A 24,673-nucleotide genomic window follows, 5' to 3' on the forward strand; every position below is an offset into this window, starting at 1 on the left:
AACCTAGACCTGTGCACGAGAGAAAGGGATTATTAGTTTGAGAGTTCTGTATGATCAAGAACAAGGGATGATTAACAGGGTTGTTTACTATCTCTATGACGATTATTGAAAAATAAACCTTACGTTTGGTAAAAATATTAGAAGTTATAATTTATTGTGGAAATTTATAGAGTAAATTCCAAACAAAATCTTCCTTGTTGATTTTATTCTTGAGGTTTATGGCTTACCAGGGACTTGAGAAACGTTGGGTAAATTTATCTTCTTCTATATTTTATCCTGTTGTTGCTCAAAGTTTAACTTTCTTCTCACAACTCCCTTCCAACTAGTAAATGGTTCTACAATGCTTTCTATTCATAGTATCCTTGGACTTTCAGTTCTTTTTCTGAATTCCCTTGCTTTATTTTAAAGTCAGGGAGGATACTGTATCAGAACTGCTTTATCTCTTTCTTTGAAGCACTTTTGACTTTTAGCTCAAGAACACAAGGAACTTCCTGCAGGGTAAGACCATAGTCCATCTAGCACAGTATGCTGTCTCCAAGAAGTGCTAAAGAAGATGCTATTAAAAGGCATCACACAAGCTTGATCACTTTTTGTGGCTAGTTTCCTTCATACCTTGCCCAGCCTCCACAGGTCTGTTAGCAAAATTGAAGGGTACATTTCCCTGCCTTGTCTTTTTATTATTGGTTTATGGACAAGGTCTCCATGAATTTGTTTAATCTCTTTTTGATCCTTATGGTATATTATGATCTCCTGTGGCAGGTGTCCTCTAGGTAAAGGTGTACTTCCTTTTCACCTTTTTTCAACCAATCTTCTACTAGTTTCATTGAGTTTTTTGGTGTTTCAGGGTTTGGTGAACAATATTTCCATCTTCATCTTATCCAACGCTTTCATAATTTAAGCCTTTCTATAGATGACTCAGAAAAGAAGCTGATTTTAGTACTCATTTTTTTGTTTTATCTGGGTAACTTGTTTTGTTTTCTGAACATTGTCTGGCTTTTAGAAGTTTGAGTCAGAAGTTTTGAGGGATAGAATTCAGAAGTAGAATGGCAAAGACCTTTACATATTTGCAACCTTTACCAACACAAAGCTTTAACATACAGTTATTGTACTGAACTACAAAGATGGTATTTGTAACTATTTTTTAAGATTAGTAGGTCCTGCCGATTTTGTTACAAAACCTAACTATTTATTTAGAAAAGCTAGAGTGTCTTCTATGAAATTAGGTATACAGATGACATTTGAGATCAGTGGCTGTAATCTATGTGCCTTTCCAAGGGAAAATTCTTTAATTACCTGATGAATTTTTACTCCCTTTACACTGTAAGGGGGAAGCTGATCTTGAAAAACCTCTGAAAGTGATTCTGTAGTGGGCTGGCTGACTTAGTATGAATTTTTGTAGTCTAACATTTTAATTATGGGAACAGGGTCTTTTCTGGTTACACAGTGAAAAGGTAGCCCTGTTGAAGTTGTCCCAAAGAGCTACAGTTATTTTATTAGCTGTAGCTGCATTACTGCTGGCTGTGATCAAAGCAGTGTTTTCCCCTAACTCATTCTGAAATGGAGCATTCAGATTTGCATGCCAGCTTCAGTGCCAAAGTGTTGTACTCCTCAAGGGGAAATTCTGGTCAGAGTAACATTAAATTGAGTGAATTTTACACATGCCAAGCCTGTTTCAATTAACCATCTTAACGCAGTTTTAAAAAAGGCTGTCTAGATGGGAAATTGTGAATTGTTGGAATATAATTTGTACAAAAGGAATGATTAGTATCTTTTTGTACAGTTGTTCTCAGTGTCAAAAGCAACATCCCCTGTGATACCCTATGTGCTAGGAAAGACAATTTTAATGTGTAAAATATGTTAAAATTTCTACTTCAGATACCCTTCAGAGTTAAGGCAACACCACTCAGAGGAGAAACTGGTGACAACAGGGGGGACATGGTTTCTGAGAACAGGTTGCATCCATGGGCTCCAAAACCAGCATAGATTCATGACTTGGGTCCACTGCAGTTTGTGCTGTCACAGTCCAAACTAGTGATGTTTCCAACAGCAATGTCTGTGAACCACCAAGTACTATCAACTTCATACCAGTTCTCCTAGGTCACAGTCAACACTGTAGGTCAGAGACTGCAGTAGCAAATACACATCTAGAGATGCTGGGACAAAACTGCCAACATGACAAATACTCAGAATGGGTTTGATTTAAAGAAGGATCTTCTCTATCTTGTGCAACTGGTGTCTTTCCATTTTGCATGATGCATGAAGATGCTTACTTATAGTTTTGTGTTGTATTCTGTGACAAGAATGAGGTTTTCTGAGGGTTCATGATCATCATTGATATCCCACACCATGGTGTCATTATACCATTTGGTGCCCAACTCTCCTTAGTGGCATGACTACCTCAGTCTGTATGAGGACTTTTGCTGCCCTTCTGAAAGCAGCTACACAAAATCTGGAGAAAAATGCTCTGTTACGTACCCATCTACACAGCTACAGTATGGCCACTATGGCAGTTGCATCATCCTTTGAATTGCTGTGGAAAAGAACTGCTTACATAGTAGATGAAAATGTGGCCCTACTGAAGTATGGGAAAGGAATATGGAGAGCAGCAAACACACTCTCAGGGTTTGCTAAGCTCTGACAGTCAAGAGTGATGGACCAGAATCCTGGATACCCCTCAATCAAAGCAGGAAAGCCACATACTTCTCTGTAAGATGTTATACCAATGTTAACTAAAAAGGAATGCTATGTGCTATGATGCATACCATGAATGCCCATGCACTCCCCATCTCCAAGGTATGGATAACATAAACTCGTAGATAAAGTCTCTGAAAATCAAATTGCTAAAGCAATCTAAGTTCAGATTAGGGCAAAAAGTGTGTTTCAAGTAGGCAGTCATAGTGATGACACACATTAGAGATTGCTTCCAACACAGTTTCAAAACGGCAACAGGCTTTGTGATTATGACACACTTTGGTGGAACAGGCTCCTTTAAATAGTGTCAAAAATTGTGCACTGTAAATTAATGCTGTGTTTACTGAGGGTACACACACCAAGTGCAGGCATCCAGTGATGAGCATTAGCATTAGTAAGTCTTACAGTGAGATACTGGAGTCCTTCGAAGCTTGTCATCACTGCTTTTTCGTGTTACTATCACCAATATTCTGCCAATTCATACAAAAGGATAATGAAAAGGGCCTTTCATGAAATAGATCAATGGTCAGGGCCACTGACCATTCTGCAGACTGTGACACAGTCCAGGAGGCTTGTCTCTTCTTTTTACCTACTCATAAACCTTTGAGTATTGACTTCTATGATCTCAAACTGAAATACACTGACATTTCGAAGTATGTTGAAAGGTCCCACATCTTACATACCATGCATATCTACTATCAAGATGAAGTGTAGAAGCATCTTATGTCAGGCTATGAGGGGGAAATATTCTTGAGCCATGGTGAAATAAAAAAGCAACTTCTGTGATAAATGAAGCTTTCAACTTCTTGGGTCATTAGACCACTACTGGAAATAGGAGAAAAGCAGTGTAACCAAGAATCAAAGAGCTATTGGCAGGAGCTGTTTGCTATGTGTTTTGGATGAGAGTTTCTGTCTTAGCAGGACTATAGCTCTTCTGCTTTGTAGTAGCATTCTGATACCCAGATTTCAAGAACTGATGGGTCAATTTTTTGTCAAGTGTTCATTAACACAGTTCCAGTGCAACCCAGCCTGTTTGATGTTCAGAAATGGAGAAGTCGAAGTGTAGTGTCAAGGGAATTGAACCTTGTAAAAGCACTCGCTGTTTGTAGTTGTGGAATGTTGAAATTATCCATTTATTTTGACCAAGGAAAATAGTGGGGTAATTTAAAGAATGGGTAGTTGGTTACAGATATACAACAAATTTGAAGCTGATACAGCTGATATCACTGGGAGCATTACAAAATGCCGATTTTTTTTCCAAGCTTAGTAGCCTGTTTTATATCAAAATTGAAAAAAACAACAGTGTCATATTCTATCTTATATCCACTAATGAGTTTTAATAAGTACCTCGCAAATGGAGTGGATCATTTAGTCTGGCTATAAAATTAGATATCAAAAAATATGCCAGTTTTATTTTTTGGAGACAAGACCGTTAGAGAAAGAAATTTTTTTATGTTTTAATAATAAAATTTTCACAAATACTCAAATGCCATTTTCCCTGTAGTCAATGAGAAAGCTAAACTTGAAATAATAAAACTTTGTTTTCATGAAAAATCCCTAGGAATGTGAGCATTTGAAATCCTTCTTCCAGGACTAAGGGCCAGGATGATTCTTCTTCAAACCATTTTTTAATCATAGAATCATAGAATGGTTTACATTGGAAGAGAACTTAAAGTCCACTTCCAAACCCCCCTCAATGGTCAGGGACACCTTCCACTAGACCAGGTTGCTCAGGGCCCCATCCAGCCTGACCTTTAACTGGAAACATGTCTTAGGCAGCTGGTCTTACATACTGGTAAGGTATTTTGGCTCTGGTATCCATTCTTCTTATACCTGTATTAGAAGACCTTTCACATCCCTTGTTGCTGCCTAATTCATTATTTGGATTTTCCCCTATACTGATGCCTGTTGTTTGATTGCTTTAACATGATTTGTTCTCAGCAAAATCACATTGGCTGTTACCTGTGGTTTTCTTAACTTTCAGTAATCTTGATTATTAATTGTTTTATTATTTTTTCTGGTACTGCTGTAGGAGTTAAAGCTAAGCTGACAAGTTTTAGCCCTTTTCCCAGCCTTTCAAAGGCATGTGTTTTGTTTCCTTTTCTAGCCTGCCAGAGCTTTCTATATCTTTCCCAAGTTTTAAGACTACTGGTTAGTTCTCTCAGTATCACAGTTGATTTTTCTCAAGCCAGGACAATTTTAAAACATCATACTTGCTTAACCCTTCTCTTACCTAGACCAAATGTTTATACCCTTTACTGTTGGTTTTACTAACATCTGATCACTTAAAACTTTTAGGAAGAACTGAAACCAAACAGGTATCAAACACTTTTGTTTCCTTTTGCTATCAGCTGGCGGTTTGAAACAGTAGAGAAGCAAAGCTTTTGCTTTGCCTTTTTTATTACTGTATTTTCTTATTATCCCTCATTTCCCTCGTAGTTTTGTTTCATTTCATGGCGTTGAACTTTTTAACTCAAACATGTGGGATAGTTAGGCAGCATTGAAAAGAGCATGAGAGATCTGGAAGGAGCTGGATTAATCTTAAAGGAGGAATGGGAGAAAGCTGAGTAGAGAACAGAAGTGGACTTCCTCCTCCATCCAGCTCTGTCTCCATGATGGAAAAGAATGCCTCCATTGTCCTGTAGGTACACATACCTTAGGGTTCAGGTTTGATTATATAATCAGCACATGCAGATGTGAAGAAAACAAACTGACACTAAGGGAAGCAAGCAGCAAAGTATTATTACTCATGCCTGCCTGGGAGCTTTCTGAGTTACATAATATGTGTGTACAACTGCTAGATGGTGAATAGGCTTGCAACTCAACTAAAACTGATGGAAAACCTTACTTAGAGATATAATTACACACGAGCTGGCACATTTTCAGAATTGCCTACTCATGTGTACAAAACCTGTGTCCCAAATCTAGTTATGTTTTCTCAAGTGTGTGGTGGAGTTTGGAACATATGCATACCATCAAATATGTATTTTCTATGTATAGTGAAGGAATCCCTTTTGCTGTTACAGGTTGGGCTGTGCATTTGGAGAGTTTGTTCCATAATGTTAGTTTGGACACTAGTATTCTTTAAAAGAAGCTAACCGGAAATTTTGTATGTGGGCTGTGATTTTCTGAAAATGTTTTTCATGACTAAATAAATATATTTCCTTAAAATGTAGTATTTTGATGGAATTTGACATAGGCCATGTAGAAACACATGAAATACAATCTTATTAAGCCAAAATGCTTTGCTGAACCTGGGCTTTTTTTTTTCTTTTTGCATTATGTCACATATTGTGAATTTTTATTACATCAGAATGTACAAAATCTCTCTGTATTGAAATCAAGGCTCTATGGAGGGGTTTGGCAGGTTGTTTTGTAATGTAGTTCACAATCAGAATCCACCAGTCCTGAGAAAACTACTTTTTAATGGTAAACAGGGTGTTAATAAAAACAAAATTTGAAAAGATAAATTTGAAAAGTTTGGAGTAATGTGTAGGTCTGAAACCATAATATAGTATTTTGCAACTGCACTTCTTTAATCTAGTTTATTGCAAATTTTCCAACACTTTTAAAAATCAATTCTTCCTAAATTGATTTTCTGGAGTGGTTAGGAATAACTTTACTGTAAAAAACTGTTGTGTAACTTTATGCTGAAGAGACTTCAAAATTAAATGCTATTTTTTTAATGTTGTTACAAAGTAAATTTGACATGCTTCTTTTTTTGTCTTGCTGTCTTGCACAGGTATCATTTTTCTTGTTCATTATTTTTGTGGTGTATACCATGCTGCCCTTCAACATGAGAGATGCTATAGTTGCCAGCGTCTTGACCTCTGCATCTCATACGATTGTGCTGAGCGTCTGTCTATCAGGTACAGCTGTGGTAAAGGAACACTTGGTTTGGCAGGTAGGTGCTTTGTGGAATTAATGATTAATTGTGTGCTGAATAGCCTGGTAAATCAGCCTGGAGTGCCTTAGTGGGTGCTCGGGAGTATAAATTTATTTCTGTCTTCATTTATGAATTGCTAATTTAGAGGTAATTCACTTGCTAAAATGAAGGTGTCAGTAATGTTATGTCTTGCTGGATTGCACACTTAAGTGGTAGAACCTACAGCCTCGTAGCTCTCACCAATGTAAAAACTTACTTGCTTGAAAAACTATGTGATGTAGCTGTATTGTGGTAGATGCGTTACCCCTCTGTTTTGTAAACCACTTTGTTCCTGTCCTCATCTTATTAAAACATAGCTTGCAAGACCAAGGATTTTATCCAGGCATCAAAGTGTTATCTTTGATTCAAAAAAAGAACATTGTCCCTTTGAATACCCTCAGGTCTACTGGGTTAAAGATCTGCTGTGAAGACATTACCCTCTCCAAGTCTGCTGCAGGTCTTCTCCTCCTTTTGTAATTCTCAGCCATTAATAGAAATTTTACAGCCTCATTCTGTTTGTGCCCAGTGATTGACTCTAGACTCCATGACATTTAGGGAATCCATATGTGTTTGCAGTTGGGTTTGGGATTGTAACTCAAATCTGATAATCTGCTATGTGACATAGTGCAGATTAATACTATGTAAAAGTCCAAATATTAGGAGTTGTTTTTCCTCACTCTTTTGCAGAAAGTCTTTTAAATGGTGAAATATTGCAGTTTTAGTTGTAGAATTGTGACAATCCCAGCTGTCATTGATAGAAATCTCTATTTTTAAGGAAACATTTTGATTTCATTTTGAAAAACAAATACTTGGGTTTGGCTTTTTGATATAGTTATGCAATCTTAGGGAAACAATTATTTTAACTTTTGCATCAAAATGCTACTGAAACCTTAAAGTAAACACATTTTTATAAGCATATTATTAGAACAAGAAAGGCATGATACTGTTTATTGTGAATAGCATTAAGAATGAAGCAAATAGTACTTTCTACTTATCTTTTAAGTTACTTGAGACTTACTTTGGAAAATATTGTTCCTCAAAGGATAGCTTTGAAATTGCAGTGATTTCACAGAAGTCCTGCCTTGTAAATTGTTCAGGAAAATACATTTTATTTCCAGACATGGCTGCAGATCTGTGTTCTATGGAATATTGAAATTGAAATCTGGTAAACAAAATATGATCTAAGATGTAATTCTCTGTAGAAATTTTAAATTATGAGAAAAGTAGGTTTGCTCTTCTCTTGCTGATTTGGATTAGTTTTGGTTTTTTGTGGAGGTTGCAAAGTTACGCTGTATGTTAAGCAAGATCTGCAGTTAATGTAGTATTTTAATAATTCAGTAATACAGTTATTGATATTTGTAGTGGAATAAATCAGGGAGAATGTTATTCTTTGTTTTATGACAACCTGTGGCTTTTATTCTGGGCATGGATGTACTGCTAAAGCATTAATGTTTGCCATTCCTTCTCTAAAACTATTTTGGGTTAAAGTTGCTGTTTGCAAAAATTATTTACTTTTCTTGCCTATCTTTCTAGACTATTCACATTTGATGTACCTAAACCAGCACTTTCAGAAGATGTTGTATCTTTAGACACCTCATGTCTACAGAATCAAAAGAAATAAATTATGGTCTGTGATGTACAATTAGTGTCTTTCATCTCTTCTGTAACTTCTGGTTTCATTCAGAAAGAGTGAAAGTCTTTCAGCAATCTGTTAAGAGTATTTAATTTCCAGGTTGTTCTCAATTTTGTATTCTGTCTTTGTAAAATGTGTTAAATGTTACCAATAGCTTGGCAGTTACTGGAAGTACTGAGTGCACTACATTCTTTCAACTGTGTGGAAGGGATTAATTGACACTATCTCATTTCATTTCATTTGCCCTCTGTACACTTTTAGATTACTTTTGTTTATACTTTGGAGTGTAAGCAAAAAATGTTTGTTTTGTGTTCTTTGCTTTTGAAAAGTGAGACCACAAATAAGAGCTTAGATTAGAGATATAGATTACATTAAAAGAGAGAAATAATATTTGTCAATGGTATACCTCAAGTTGATATAACATATATACCTCATATATATAGCAAGTATCCTTCTGTAAAGAGTACCTGTATCTCCTTTATAATTATTGTCTATGTATTGCAAGACTTAGATTATATCTTCTCTGAGCTTTCTGTTCTTGTCTGAACAAACATTCTTTCAACCTTGTTTTCTTATATCAGGTTCTCCCGCCATATAATGCTTTTGATAGTCCTCTGCTGGACCGTCTTAAATTTTTCAGCATTTTTCAGTGACTCTGATTAGCAACTCATAGCATTTTGAAAGTTAATCATAGCTTCAGCCTATCAGTAGGGAAAAATCGATGTTCAGAAGCATTGAGATTTGGCAGAGCCCATCTTACTGGTTTTGTCATTACTTTTGTTGTCCTCTGTAAGATTTTACATCCAAAAAGTGGCTTCACTAAAGCTGAAAAGTTTAGGATGCTCTTGATTACCCAGTGTTGGTTTCAGTTAGAGATATTGAGATAAAAGCCTCCTGCTGGGATAAAGAATCCTTCAACAAACTCTCTACTGGTTACATGAACTAGTCTGTTTGACTTATGCATGTCTTTGGGGAAGAGGAAATCCACCTTGATTTTAAAAATTGGCAATGATGGAGATGTGCATCCAGAAGCCTTCATGTTTTTTCCATGGTTGTTGACTGTCCATGTTGAAATTTTGTTCGTCTTTCCTAGTAGGAATTTTTCTAGTCTTGGCATCCAGCTTCTGGATCTCATTTTTTTGGCCAGTAGGCTGACAGACCCAGTAGTATCCAATTTCTGTTTCTCCCATGAGAGTACTTCTAGACTATCAGGAATTTGCCTCATAACCTTTTTGTCAGTAAAATAAATGAGTTGCCTGCTTTTGCACTAGCTAAGCCTTTCATCACTTTCATAGGTTTTTTTTGTGTCCTCACTTGTGCTTCATCATCATCTTTCTTGCAACGTAGGCATTAGCCTTAGAGGAGCACGCCAGGAGCAGCTGCAGCACTGCCAAATGCTAATAGGGGGGCAGATCTACAAAGGGGTTAGTGTGCTGTGTGCTCAGCACAGAGACACAGACTCTACAGTAAAATACCCAGTTAGTCTCCCTATGCAGTTTTGTGGGGAATTTAATGCACAGCTGTGGGATCTGTGACAGGAAGGGGGAAAAAGAGTCCTGTGTTCCAGCTTTGGTTTATGAAAAAATAACAGTGTATGGGGGTTTTGGGTTTTTTTTCTGTTGAAATTTTAATCCTAACCTTTACAAGGCACACGCTCTTGAATCTGGGACTCTGTCCCCTCTTTCCAGGTGAGGATCCTACTGCCAAGCAGGGGATGTTGTTCTGTGTGCTTCAGGACTGCTGTAAGCGAACATAACTCAAATTATGGTGTTAAGGCATTTGGCTCAGAAGACTTTCACAACTTTAACATCTCTTTCAGTTATTCCTGGAATGGAAAGTATTTAACTGCCATCTCTTGCTATAAACACATAACCTGTTTTTCCCTAAACCAGAACAGATTCTAATCAAATACTTGTGTTTTTCCTGCTCTACTATCAACTGCTCAGCCATTCTGATCTCATAATGTCTTGATATTATCATTAGAGGTAATTTTGTTGTCAATTTGATAAAAAGAGAGCTAACCAAAATAATTAAACATCGTATAAGCTTCCGTTTTTCTTTTCCCCTATGTTTTATGTGAGGAGTGTGATATTTTTATTTTAGTCTTTTAGTTTTACTTTCTCAACAAGCAGTTTCATTGCTCTTGCAATCTGTTTCTGTGAGCTGTGGCACGAAGTGTTTTCCAAACTTTAGCTAAATCACTACAAACTTTTGGGGGGGATTTTTTTTGGCACCTTCTTGCAGCACTGTAGAAGGAGTTCCTTTTGGAGGCACAAAATTGCAACTAGGCAGAATGCATGTGTGCATACATACAATTTTATATTGGTTTTGGACTCTGTTCAAGAATGCATATGTAAAAAAGAAACAATTTGTAACAACTTGTATGAAGGCCTTTGTTTGTGTGATCTGGCAGTGGGTAATTCTTAAGATAATGTTCTGTCCTACTGGGCAAAAACCAAATGCTAAGTGAAAAATTTATTTTCAGGAGTGTTTGAACTGGACAATTCCAAGGCTACATCCACAAGATCTTGTACATTTGCCATCAGCTAGCCTGAGGTCTCCTGTTACAAAATAAAAAATAAATGGCTATGGCCTATTCAGGAAAAAAAACACCAAATGAACCAAACAACAGTGGATTGAAAAATGGAATGTGGTTTTATTAAAAAAAATAATTACCAATTTCTTAGTCACTACAAATCTTGAAACAAATTATACCAAAAGCTCATAATCAGAAGTGAAGGAGAATTTTCAAAGATGGACCACTTTGATAATGTCATCTGTAATATACATTTAGATGTTCTAATCCACATGCAATATATAGGCATATACCATATGTTTAGTCCACTGATTTAAACTCATCTGTTAACTGAATATCTTTAACAGGTAATGGTATTTACATAAAATGTTTTATGTAATAGAGTGGCATAGCAGCAAAATAAAAAAAAGCATCAGCATTCACTGGCTAGTAAAAGAAGAAAATGTACAGCTCTGGGGCTCAGAAACATAAGTTGGTTTATGCTGTTATCACACAGTGTAAGAAAAAATCACGTTTATTAAAAAAAGTCTGGGAAAAAAGACCATGTCTTTAAGTACATTCATTGCTGTATAACCCCTAAGGCTGTATGGCTGCACAGTGAAACTCTAAAGCACATAGGAATTTTAGTAGTCTAAATGGCTAGAAGCTGTTACTATGGGTTGAAAATATCCTTCTTCCTTGAAACCTTTTTTTTGAAGGAGATAGGGAACAATTATTCCTGAAGGTAATGCAGCTTAAACAACTCTTGCTTTCTGTTGCACAGTTACATGACATGAGTTGCTGTTGACCCTGCTGCAGGTGTGGAGGGCAGTGACTGCTGTCGAAGGAGGGAGGCTGTATTTCTTGCAGCAGCAACTGCCAGTCTCCCATAATTGGTGCCTTTTTCCCTTTGCTGTCCCCACACTGGCAGCAGTGTAGCTCACCATGTTGTACAGCAGCTGCAAGCCAGTTAGAGACAGGAATGCTATGTCCTGCATAGCAATACATTAGTCATAGTTTTTATTATTGCATGTTTCTTTACTCTTGATTTTATGCTTAAATCTAGGCAGATATTAAAAAGCCATCTGCTGTGGGGTTTTTAACTAATTTTTACAATCAGCGGATGTACTTTGGGTTTCACTGATTTTTTTAAAGACAATCTGTACAGTTTTGATATGCTTGTGAAGAGCCCACTTGCCTACAAGTAGGAGAATACATAATTGTGTTTTAGAGTATTGAAGCATTAACATGGAGAATGTGAACATCTGCCGTAAAGGGAAGACCTGTAATACTTAGTATGAAGGAAGATTCATCAAAGTCTTAGAATTGCATTGTGATATGCAATCATGTGTTCAGGCAGTTCTGGGTTTTCAAAGGCAGCATTTACCTGGAGTCCAAAATCAGCATCTAAGAAATGCATAGAAAATAGTTCTGGTGCGATGTGTAGGAAATCATCAAAGCACGGAAGAAAAACATCATGGAAACATCTCCAGTTAGCATTGATTCTTAAGCTTCACTGAAAGTGTCAGATGGACATTTGTGCCAATTCCATTTAAGTTAATATTTTTAACAGCAATGGATTTCATCTCTATATTTTTTTATCACTTTTATACTGCTTTTGCTTGCATTTATTATCCTAAAAATGACGATTTCTTTTAGAAATTTTAATTTTCCAGAATATAAATTAATTTGTTGAACAAGTACCCAGTACTTCAGTGTGTTCATGAAATTATAAAATGTCTGTGTCAGAATGCTCAATCTTGAGGCTGCTATACCTCCAAAAACATAAAAAAATTAAACAGTTGTTTGGAAATCCCAGTGCTTCTAGGCTTGAGCAGCAACCAAACTCTCACCTGTACAGCATACCTTTTCAAGGGAATTGTGTTCCATATCCTTTTAAGGATGACAATGTAAATAATAACTTACCAGTGAAAGATTAAATCCATACATTCAGAATTTTGCAATACTGTCTGTCCAGATAATTTGTCTTGAGTAAAGAATCTTAATCCTTCAGTTGTGAGTTAGTTTTGCTGATTCCTTTCCATTTTCACAGACATTGCCGAGCCTTTTCAGTTGCATAGTACTTTTACAGCTTGGTATTATTTGTCAAATTTATTGTAACTTACTTCTCCTCTTATTGAAGCTGAAGCATTAAATTCTGAGTGATACTCACTCTAGACATGATGCTTTGTCATTTTATGTACTCACAGAGTTATCATCCAACCCTATGTGTTACATTCAAGAATTCAGTTGAAAAAAAGGTTTTTCACTATCAATATGTGGATACATTTCCTCATCCACTGAGCCACTTTTAGTGCAGTATAAAGTAAGAGGGATCGGGAGCACAAACACTTGTTGTGTAGAGAAGCCTTTGGCAAGTCAGAATCCAGCTGAGATGCCTCCCTTGCAGTAGTTCAAAACCCCATCTGTTTGTAGACACTTGCTCTAGGATGTGGTCTTTCTATTTATCGTCTAAGATCCTGCCATCCCCCAGTGCTAAGCCACTGGTGAAGCAGAAGTCATTCCTGTTCCAGTTATCTTCCAAAATTTGTACTGTGCATTCCTGTCAGTGCTTGGTCCTGCGAGTCCTTGGATAGCCCTTGTTTCCCTCAGCCCACTCTGCATGTATTGGTCCTCAGTGTGTTTCAGTAAAAGAGAACTGCCTTAACTACAGCCTCTTAAGTGCAAATCTTGGTACTGTGTGTGATGGAATCAGGTACCAAATAAGGCCAGATACAAACAAGGTAAAATTCTGCCACGTGTTATTTTTTTTCTGAGCAGCTACAGCTTTGCTGCTGGTAAAAGGGGAGCTGTTCTCTGATCCTGGAGAACAGCTTTTGTTTACCTTCCTAGTCTCCCACCTCTTCCTCCTTCCCCAAACAGGATTGTCAGGTGTCAACTTTCTCCAAGTAATTCCTGACATATTCTGCCCCCTAAAACATGTCAAGGCTCTGGGAAAATGTTGGTTGACCCTGACTGAAATGGTGCTAGTGAGCAAGATAACAGCTATACAGAAGTGATGATCATGGAGCTCAAAACTGCCTTCTGCTCTGGTTTACCAGCAGGGAAACAGCTGGAGGACATCATCTGCAAACCCTGAAGTAAATCTGGATCTGGTGCTGAGTGATAGGGTTTAGTGGATTAAGGGTTACAGCCATAGTGTTGGGTGGAGGGTTGGACTGGACGATCTTGTAAGTTTCCTCCAGCCTCAGTGATTCTGTGCATCTGTGAATTCCTAATTCTTTACAGAGATTGCACCTTTGGTAATTGCTCTGCATATGCTTTCCCCTCTCAAGGTACATGTGTTCCTGCATGCCCAGTGAATGGCATCATTATTTGTTCTGTGTGGGCCTGAGAAGGAATCATGTCTCTCCCGTGCCTCTCACTAGTCATGTGTAATAAGTCATGTTTATCTGCTGTCAGTTTAGACTGGTTCTGGGTATACTAAAGACTCTATGCTGCATATTTGCTGGAAAGGTCACCTGCCTGGACTCTGCTAGCTCTTACCTGTTTCTGAGTGGGACAGTATTAGTGACAGTTGGTGTTTGGCTACTCCACTGTTAACTGGTTTTATTCTATATGTTTAAATTTTGATTGCAGCAGTCTGCAACAGCATAGGCTGTGGTATATCAGACTTAAAGTTACATTCATTACTCTATTTGCAGTTTTATTTCTTTAATTTCTTTGTCCCTTTGTATTTTCTCACAGATGTGTGGCAGTCTGTCAGCTCAGAAGCCACAAGAACACAGGTCGGAAGTAATCAAGCTGGCTCTGTACTGACCTAGCTCAGGTTCACAGGCATTGGGAGTTCAGGCTGTGTGAAAGCACTTATGCTGCTCTGGAAACACAAGATGTGCAGAGATGTCTGAATCTGAACATTAGGCCAGCTTCTGTGTCTTTAGATATACAGTAGCACAGTTAATCCACAGCTCTCTACACTGTTTTAACAAATAATTAAGACTTATCAATGTTGAAACAATATAGTTCTGCAGAAGATTCAACAGGTTATGGATGCCCAGAACTAAGGCTAATAGGTGGTCAGTGACTGAGGCCTCAGCAGGACAAGAAACAAACACCTGAGCAAAATCACCCTAAAGGATCCCACCACGTTTGTTCTCAACGCTAAAGAAAGGGGCTGTTGCCCTCTACATCCTTATCAATACTTATCAGTCTGACCCAGAGAAAATTTTCTCTCCTAAGCAAGAATAATTAGTTCCTTTGATCCTATAAGTGGAAAGACTTCCATGCTTGCAAAATAGTAGCTATTCAAGATCCCAGTGCCTGTCCTTCTAACAATTGTTGCCACTATGTGCTACTAGGGAAGAGGATGAAAAAAGGAACTTAAAAGTTCATTGGATCAATTTTAAACTAGGGGAAATTGTTTCAGTCAGTTCCCATGCAAATGAATAGCAAATCTCTGAAGCAGGAGATTTTGACTTCCTCAACATAGACACACTTTTGTCTTTTAGAAGCCAAAACTGAGTTTTGCTCTGAAGAGATAAACCAGGTTTTGCTCTGAAGAGATTTGCTCGTTTGTTTAGAAGATTTCCAAGGGCCACGTTTGAATAATCTTCTTTGTCTCACTCTGCATGATCTTAGTTTAGCAGCGTCTCTGTCACAGAAACATTTATTCAGGCTAACCACAGCAGGATTTGTCCATCCTATTTACCAGCATTGTTTGCCACACTTTGTCCAAAGACTCATGGAGATGAAATCTTGCCCAAATTTTTTTCAGAGAAGAAGAGACTCTGTCCTGATGAGCATTTACTCACATACGTACTTTTAGTAACACTGTTGAGGTTGTTTCAAGGAGGTTGTTCAAGGAGGTTTAAGGTCTCTGAGGGAGGGCTTAGAAGGAGGAATGTGATTGAGCCAAGGTCCGGGGGAAAGGGAGTGGCTTGAGGGCTCTTCTAACCAGTGGGGGATACAGGAGGACCAAGGTCCAATAACAAGCCAGGGACTGGGGAGAAGTGGACGAGACAACTAATACTGCTTGTGCAGGCATGAGGGCCGGTTCGGGGAGAGGGGACAACATGGCACTGTGTGTGGGGGGCGCATGGTTACATAGTCCAAGGGAAAACCGTACAATAAAAACATGAATCATTGGTGTTTTTCCACTCTGCTCGATCTTGGAGAGCTGCTGCTGTGACGGACTCGCTTCTAAAGTCGTTCTTTCCAGGATTCATAATATTTTCATTTCCCCACAGAGTTTTAGCTTCTGATGGAAGTCTGCTGGGGTTTTGCTGGTGGTCTCTGAATGCTGACTGATGCTGACCTTAATGTACACACACCTACTCTCTCTGTGAGAGATGTTTTGGATGCTTGCATGGTACTTGCCCTGTGGAAAGAGTCATTAAAATTTGGCCTGTGGAAAGAACAACCCATAGTGACAACGAGCAATGCTCCCAGGCGATCTGCCTTCTCCATCCAACTCACACACAGGCCAGCGGGCAGGAACAGAGAGAGGAGATGATGTGCTCCCTGTGTGACACCCAGAGAGGCTGTTGCTGTAGTGACAGTGTCCTCTGAGTCTAACAGGGCAGTGAAGTGGTGGCATTCCAGCTCCAGTTCTTTTGCCTTACCATGCTATTTAGATCCACTCATTTGTCATGTTTAATTAATTTCATAACATCAAATCCACTTAGGTTGGTTAAGATCCTTAGGGCTTGTCTTGCACCACTACCCCCATACAGACTTCTGCTTATTGAAATAAGCATAGGATAACAATTTGAAAGTCTTAAAAGAGGAGAAACGGCCAAGATATATAAAAAAGAACATGCAGCAAAAAGGATAAGGAGACAGAGAAGAAACAGATTAAATTATCTATGCAAAAAATGGAGACCAAAGCATAAATGTTAATAAATAGAAAGTAGAATACTGGAAAGTTGAAACGTGGATAATAAGGCACCTTTAATAATGTTCTCTATTATTTGCTCTAAGAGTTTGCTTCATTTGCTGTTCATATTTTTGTTTGCAGTCATGAGCAATGACACCTTTTTTTTTCTGCTATCTAGTCACTTAGACAGTGAATGTTTCTCACCTCAGTTCAGTTTATTGATGCTGCACTGATGATCTCTGAATGCGGAGTTGATGCCCTTTCTAATCGGTATTGACTGAGTCACTTCAGAATCTCATGCACGTGGTACAGACATAGTCCCTTAAGTCATTATCTAGCTATTTTCTCTCAACTACGTTATTTCAACTTCTGTTGAAATTCAGCTGCATTTGCTAAAAATATTCCTAAATCCAAGGGTTGAACACAAGCACAGCTGGCCTGCCTGGGACCGTGGGGGAGCAAGCACTAACCTTTGTGAACATGTTCTCTGTCCTCCCTGGACTTAACCTGTGTCATCAGTCCTGGGCTTTGTCAGTAACCTCCCTCTAGGTTAGAGCAGAGTACAAATAAAGATCCCACTTTGCAACACTCCTTTCCTCAGCTGGTGTTAAACCCGGCTCTGCATTTGAATCACTTGTTGCAGGTCTTGGATGAGAAACTGATGCTGATGGGTCTTGGATGGCAGAGCTCTGCTACTTTCCCTCTTCTGATAGGCAGAGACCACAGTTAGGCAGCAGAAGGTGTGCTGGAGAGCCATGTTCAGGCCTGTTGGAGCAGCCCCAGCAGTGACTTCAGTCCTTCTCATACTATTATTGAGCTAATCATTGCAGCTGCAGCCAGCTGTCCTCTCTGGAAAAAATGTACCCTTGCTTTCACAATAGATTTGGATATTTTCCTTGTCTCAACCTGCTGCTGATGTCCATTGTCTGTGCTTTCCAAATTCCACTGACTTAGATTAGATCAGCTCTTAGGTCAGAGTTGATTAAAAACTCCGAAGGAGCAGGGAAACAATAACAGAGGAACCCCAGTAAATTACTCAGAGCAAATCGAACACCCTGCCCAAGCTCCTTGCTAGGCTGTCACAGTAAGTGTCTAGGAGTGACAACCAGCAGCCAGGCGAGTCAATGGGAATAGCTTCCTAGCTCACCCTACAGATAGAGAGGGTCACTCCCAGCAGGCCGTGGGCCTCATTAGTGGATGCAGGGATAGGGCTTTTTTTGGGTTGCACAAGACTTAGGATGGGATATTTAGGGGAGAAACCAAAGGTGAGGGAAGGGAGGGATCATAGTGATTTAGAGGAGGCACAGGTGAGGAAGAATAAAGGAATAAGGCAATAAAAGGGGTTGATCACTTGTTAATGGGCTGCTAATCAGTACAGTTATCTGGCCATACCCTATCCCTGACCTACACTGCCTGTCCTGTCTTCTCAACCTCCACTCCTAGCTAGATGAAGGGACACATGTATTCTGTGTCCATGTACATGTCTATGTGTGCAGGGGGACCATGGAATGGAAACCAAGTGTCACAGGGTCCCAGGTGTCTGTAGTGGAGCAGCTGGAGAGAATGGAGAGATCTAAGTGCCAGCTGGTACTCAAGGGGGCTGTGGCTCAGAGGGGCTTGAGAGCTGAGGCAGCTGGAAAGACTGTACTGCATATATATTTTGTGGGTGTATGTCTCAGCATGTGTGATCACTGTTCAGGCCACACTAGCCGGTGAGTGGGAGATGAGGCTGTAAGTCTGGGATGGATATGGGAGAGGCTAGAGGCTGTGTGGCTTGATTGCTGGAGGTAACCAGGAGTCCAAACTGAACCAGAGACAGATCTGTTTGTGCAGGTGGGTGAGTGATCCAGAGGCTGGCTATTGAACAGATCACATATCAGAAAGGTGGTGCAGCTTGTGTTTGCCCAAGTGCTGTTTTGGTCTTGTGTTTTTTTCAGTCTGAATTGATCTGGGTGATTGGCTTTGGGTATATGTATATATGTGTTGTATGTAGGTGTGCCCATATGCTTCGCAACTGGATGGATATGGGAATGTGGTGCTGTAGCAGCTTTGCCTCTGTCAGGCTACGAGATTCAGCAACCTCCAACGTAAACCAGAGCCACGTATTTTCAAATAGAATTCTGTATATTTGTAAACAGCATTATGACTTTTGTGTAGGAAGTGGGTTTTTTTGATGAACTTGATGAAAATTAGATTTTAATAACTTTGCAGTGTATAACATGGGGGCAATTTCTTTGCTGGGCGTCTCTTCCCTTCATATTCTCATGTGGGATGTGGTAAGCCTGAATCCATAAGACATGGTCATCGTGAGAAAATGTAAAACTTTAATATCTCCTTCTGGGAGTTGCAGGTATATATATTACTGCATGATGAGGTAATTGATTTTTCACTGATCACATTTGCTGAGTTCCAGACAACAACAATAATACCAGAGTTAAAAAAGAGTAAGTATGGAAATGCTGCTCCATAATTACTGAACTGAAATGATATCTGACAGTGAAGGACTGCTGCAGGAAGTCACTCAGGGGGTGCCAAGAGAAAAGAAAGGCCTTTCTGATGCCAACTGCCAGAGCAGAGAATGCTGTCCCTAGAGACACATTGAGCATTCAGGTGGTGGTGTACATTTTTTTTCCTCTTCACTGTCATCGAAAGAAATGTAAGGGTAAAGAACAGAGGTGAGCTCAGTGTTAGAGTCAAGCCAGAGAGGTTGTGATAATTTTTCGAGAAAGATTGAACTAATACAGCTTTTGAAAAGGGATTTACAGTAGTGAATGCTCTTTCCATCTCTAAAATATCTGAAATGGTTCCTTCTGTTCTTATTAAAAAATTGTAGTACCTGTTAATTAGTTTGTGAAAACAGCACAATCTGTTGTTCAGATTCTCAGTCATGCTAGGCTCAGTTGGGATGATTTGATGTGAGACATATTGGGGTATCTCAGAGAACTGAGGAGCTAAGAGGTAGGGAAAGACTTAACTGCTGCAAGATGGTGCTTCTCTGTATCTGGGGTGCTCTTTTGCAGTTGCAGTGTGTGCAGTTAAATTGGCTTTTTTTGCACTATAGAAAGAAAAATAAATCCTCCCCTCTTGAAAACTAGGACTGTGGGCCATCATGTTGATAGCTCTGAAAGTGGCACCCTTTGGTTTGTATTGACTTTAAAGTAGCAAAGTCAAAAGTCTGGAGATATTCAAGAACTGTCTGTATGCAGTCCTGTGCCATGTGCTCTAGGATGATCCTGCTTAAACAGAGAGTTTGAATCAGACGACCCACTGTAGTCTCTTCCAACCCTACACATTCTGTTTTCTGTGAAGTCTACCATTTTAGCCTTCCAAATTCAATTTTTTCCTTGTGAATTGCTGAAAGTTTTCTCCCATGATTTATTTTTTCTTTCTACTTCCCTCACACCTTTGCCTTATTTCTTATTTATTGTTTCTTACAAACCTGTTTCATACTTTTTTTTCAACCTAGCTGGGCCTTTTTAAAATATTAATTTAAGGATTTTTTTCTAATCCCTCAGTATACTGTATCTTGCTTGACAGCTTCTTGTGACAAAGCATTCAGCAGCTTAACTGCATTGTAGGAAGAGCCATCTTTTGCTTGTTTCAAACCTGTCATCTGTTTGCATCCCCCAAATTCTTACATTGGAAAAGGCTGAACAGTTGAGCTTAGTTCACCCTCTTCAGATCATTTATGATATTATAAACCTCTGTCACACCTCTCCTATAATTTCTTTCCCAGGCTGGAGGATTGAAAATTATTTATCTTTCCTTACTTAGAAGCCATTCTATACCTTTGATCTTCCTTGTTGCCTTTCTCTGATCTGAAAGTTTTTCCTTACACAGTATGAAAGCACAGTCTATAAGACAGAAAATCCATTAATACTTCATAAATGCTTGTTTAGTAAGGAAGTAGGTCATGTAAATTCTGATGACCCTGAATAAAGAGGAAAAAAATGATGAGCCTGATGCTCAAAGCAAGCACAAATTAGCTGAAATGTTACTAGTGAAGGAAATTAAAAATCTGTGACCTGACCCATGCAATTTTGAGGTGAAGACTCAGAACATTTTGCTTAACAAAATGCACATGATTCTGTAGTTTCTGAAGGAGGTTCAAAAGAACTGTTATGCATTTATTAGGGTGAAGTAAGAGAAATAAATATGTTTGCTTTTCATGTCAGAAGATGAAATGTTGAGGTCTGCTTGTACTAAAAATAATTCTAAAGGAGAAAATAGTGGCTATGGTTATACTGTATTGTGCTAAAACCTGAGCGGTTAGGATTGTTTCTGCAGGGCTGTTACTTATTGGATTTTTTTTAAACAATGCCAATTTAAGGAGCTAAATATTTAAAATTATATTCTTCTATACCCATACTACTAGGGATGTAGGAAATGAATATCTGTACTTAGGAGCAGGCAGAGAATCCTTTCTAGACCAGGAGGAACAATTTGATATTTCTGGTTTTTTTAAGATAACTCTATTCCTCTTTAAAACATGTATTCATCAAAAGGACATATAATTGGACATGAATTAAAAAAAAAAAAAAAAGAAAAATTGCAATGTATCTGAGTGATATTGCAGTTATCGTCTCACTAACTGGATGCCAAAAGAAGGCAATGATAATGGTGTAGCTGCTGATAAGAAAATTTTCAGAATGCATTATGGATATTGTGCTTCATCCTGACAAAGTCAGTTCACAAAAGAGCAATAAGCAGTGGCTCAAAGGGGGGTTATGTTTCATTTATTAGAGTCTTCCCTTAACAAGTACCCAAGACAAGGATCAAAGTAGAACTGCAGTGTGTATGGCTCGAAACTCATGCATATTTTCTTGAACTCAGGATTGCAAATCTGTTCATATTATGGATATGAGATAGTTCCAGTATTTTTCAGGGAAAGTTTTTGGTATATTCTGTGGTATTCAGCAGTTTAGCAGTGATAAAATGTTTTCCATTATACAAGGTCTTGACAGTATTAGTGCATGTATGTGTGTATATATATAATATGCAAGATTATATATATGAGATTTACATGATATAGATAAATATTTTTTTTTTCCTCTTCTACACATTATTTTAGTAATAAATCAAAGTCTGTGGATTACAGTTTTGTGTTGCAGCTGTAGTTAGTAAGGGTTTTTTTGTTAAGTTTGCATAGAAGTACCTTCCATTTTGGTTCAGTGAGTCCGGCTGCAATTAAACACATCTGAATATCACAGGACCTTTTTATAAACCTGTATTAAAGTGTAGAAGTCTTCTTTCCACAAATTCTGTTTCTTCATCAACTTCATGTACTTTGTCATGATGTGAGCAACAGACCATAAAGTTTGATTAGTCACAGCTTAAAACACAGAGCACATGAACACAGCACTGCCTCTGAAAGTCAGACTATCTGGAGGAGCAGAATAGGCTTGGACAAACAAGTAGTGTACATAGATTGATACTGTGGATGTTCATTTTTCTTTTACTGCCTTTTACAGCATTTTAGGGTGGTGGAGACAGCTGTGGAAAGGGACAGTGCTATACCGCAATATACATGGAAAAATAATTTCTTTTTAAATATCTAGATGTTTTTAATAGTTGGTAAGTCTCCTGCAGTGTTACATTTACATAAGTAAGCTTTTGGAAATAGTACAACAAATATGATTAGTACTGTACTGTGACAGCCAGCTCTGCCTGTTCTGTTGTTTTGGGTGGTTTGGTTTTCCCTTTTCCCTACAGTGTTGTAGAGAATTGAATTAAAAGACATTTAACAGAAGTTAATTCTGTTCTACGTTTTAAGAAGTTTGTTGAGATGGATAAAAAGAGAAAATAAATCCAAAGCTGTATTCAGTTACAGAACTATTTTAAAATTCTGTGTTTTCAAAGGTTAGAGCAGTGATAACATTTCATCAGTGCCAAAGTACCACAGTATGTTGCTTTGGGATTCAGAAGAGCTGACCTATGTCTCTCTGGCTTTGACTCTTGAAGTACTGCTGATTTATCTGAAGTCCTTTCAAGTATCATTGTGCTGCGTGCCTCCATTTATTCAATTTCCTTACTGGTTAAATGCTAATTTTAATATTTGAGGTCATACAGTTTGATTTCAAACATCCTATATAAAGTTTGTAGCATGAGGAGAGTTATTGCAAAGGAAAAGCTCAGATCTGGAGTGGAAAAGAACATATTATGTTTGGCCATATTCTTGTCTATTCTCAACAGATCTGATGAATATCATTATGTATTTTAGGATCTTTCATATGGTACATAAAAGAATCATCCTGCTTTCTAAAGTTTTCAAAAAATCAATATAACTTAATGGGTTTTCTTATTGTTTGTTTGTTGTCTCTACCTGCACTGTAGGGAATTTAATTACTTTTTACCTGAAACATGAGGTGGGTTGTATCATCAGATGAGCCTGGAAATCATTATAACTCTTACTTGTCCAAGGCCGGAAAGTACCTTAGGGTCTTAAGTGTGCTGTTCAAGCAGAAGTAAAGGCTACTATGTAGATTACAAAGCCAGAAGGAGCTGCAAGGATCCTCTGGTGCCAGTGTTGCTGAGATCAATATTATGTTCCTCACCTGACAATTCTCATAAAGGTTTTTGGCTCCCTCCCCATGCTGCAAGTGTTGATGGTGATTGCCTTTGACAGCGTCTGAAAGCAGCACAGAAAGAAGGAAAGCAAAATCTGTTTCTGCTCGTCTATCACAGAGTTTCTGAGGGGCCTTTCTGCATCCGCTTTGATCCTGCTATGCCTGCGCTTTAAAATCCAGATGGATTTGTTTCTCTTAACTTAGGGGAAATTTGATTCTCACTTGTGAATGAATTTACCCATCATCATTAACACTTGGAGATGTTTGCCACGACCTAGGTCACGCTGACCCTAATCAAGGACAAAATCAACATGTCTAAGTTAACATCACACGGTATTTTGGTAGTCCCTTGCTGCAGTAGTTCCTCAAAAAACTAGCAACTGAGCACAGCATAGGGAAGCTAAAAGACATGCAGTTAATTTGTTCCAAAACACCTTTATTCAAATATGATGTAAATTTCCTCAGTTATGGAAACATTTCCCATGATATGATAGAATTTCCTGTAACTACCATAAACATGCTAGAAGGGAGACAAATCTGGACTATTTAATTGTTTGTTTATTTTTAACAGCAGTAACAGGCATGTCTCGTCCAAAATGCAACACATTAAATTTAGTCATTTTCCACCTACTCTCCCTTTTGTTTTGCTCTTTTTTTTCCCCTCTGCAGTTCCTGTATTACATGCTCTTTTGTGCAGCCTGTAATTTCTTCCTTGCCTCAGGACCCACTCGGGCATGGGATCTGTACAGGCTGCCTGGGGCTCACAGAAGAAAGGACATGCAGCAGAGGCAAGGACCACCTTCTCCAGTTCCCTTCCCCTGCCAGCCGGTAGGCACCGCTGTGCCCCGTCACATGATTCAGAGCAAAATGGTTGACAGCTTTGTAATTTGCTAATTTTATTCTGCTTTTCCTGTTGTGGATGTAAGGTCATTAATTTTCCTTGAAAAATAAGGATTGTGGAGAAGAGAGATTGTTTAATGGAGGGCGGGATATAATATTTTTGGTGTTTCAAATATCAAACTGTTAAAAAAAGCAGACAATACCAAATGTGGAGAGCAAAAAAATTATTTATGTGCTACAAAGTATTACTTTTGGGGGATGTTTAGAATCCAGGATTCATCTTGCAGCCATGTCTATAACTGTGAGGGGTTTTATTAAACATGTTCATGACAGTCTCGGTGTTTTTATAACCACCTTGGTCAGCATCCTGTTTCAGTCTAAGTCTTTAAGGCGCTTGATCTGCTTTGAATATTTCTCCCAAGTATGAATAATATAAAAGTTAATATAGTGGTATTTTAAAATTTCATCCATTTTGTTGTACTCTAATTTCTCAATATTTCCAACCATTTTTTTACTGTCTTTGTTCTGTATATTTACCTGCACTAATCTTTGTATTCCTGTTGTATTCAGTCCTTAATTATCCATCTGGTACCAATGGTGGTACATGACTAATCTTTTCCTTCATCTGCAGTAGACATTTTCAGTGGACTTCCAACTACTGTACTAT

General features: G+C 38.3%; 1 protein-coding gene across 1 annotated transcript in view; it reads left to right on the forward strand.

The window, feature by feature from the left end:
• ADCY2 (adenylate cyclase 2) overlaps window positions 1-24,673 on the forward strand; it is a 215,090-nt gene that overhangs the window by 60,181 nt on the left and 130,236 nt on the right. Inside the window, exon 3 of the mRNA XM_029958905.1 lies at window positions 6,434-6,595. Coding sequence (XP_029814765.1) covers window positions 6,434-6,595 — 162 coding nt within the window. The remainder of the gene's footprint in view (window positions 1-6,433; window positions 6,596-24,673) is intronic.

This window comes from Manacus vitellinus, unplaced genomic scaffold (assembly GCF_001715985.3).
Source record: "Manacus vitellinus isolate BGI_N305 unplaced genomic scaffold, ASM171598v3 scaffold_17_pilon, whole genome shotgun sequence".
In the NCBI taxonomy this organism is placed as follows: Eukaryota; Metazoa; Chordata; class Aves; order Passeriformes; family Pipridae; genus Manacus; species Manacus vitellinus.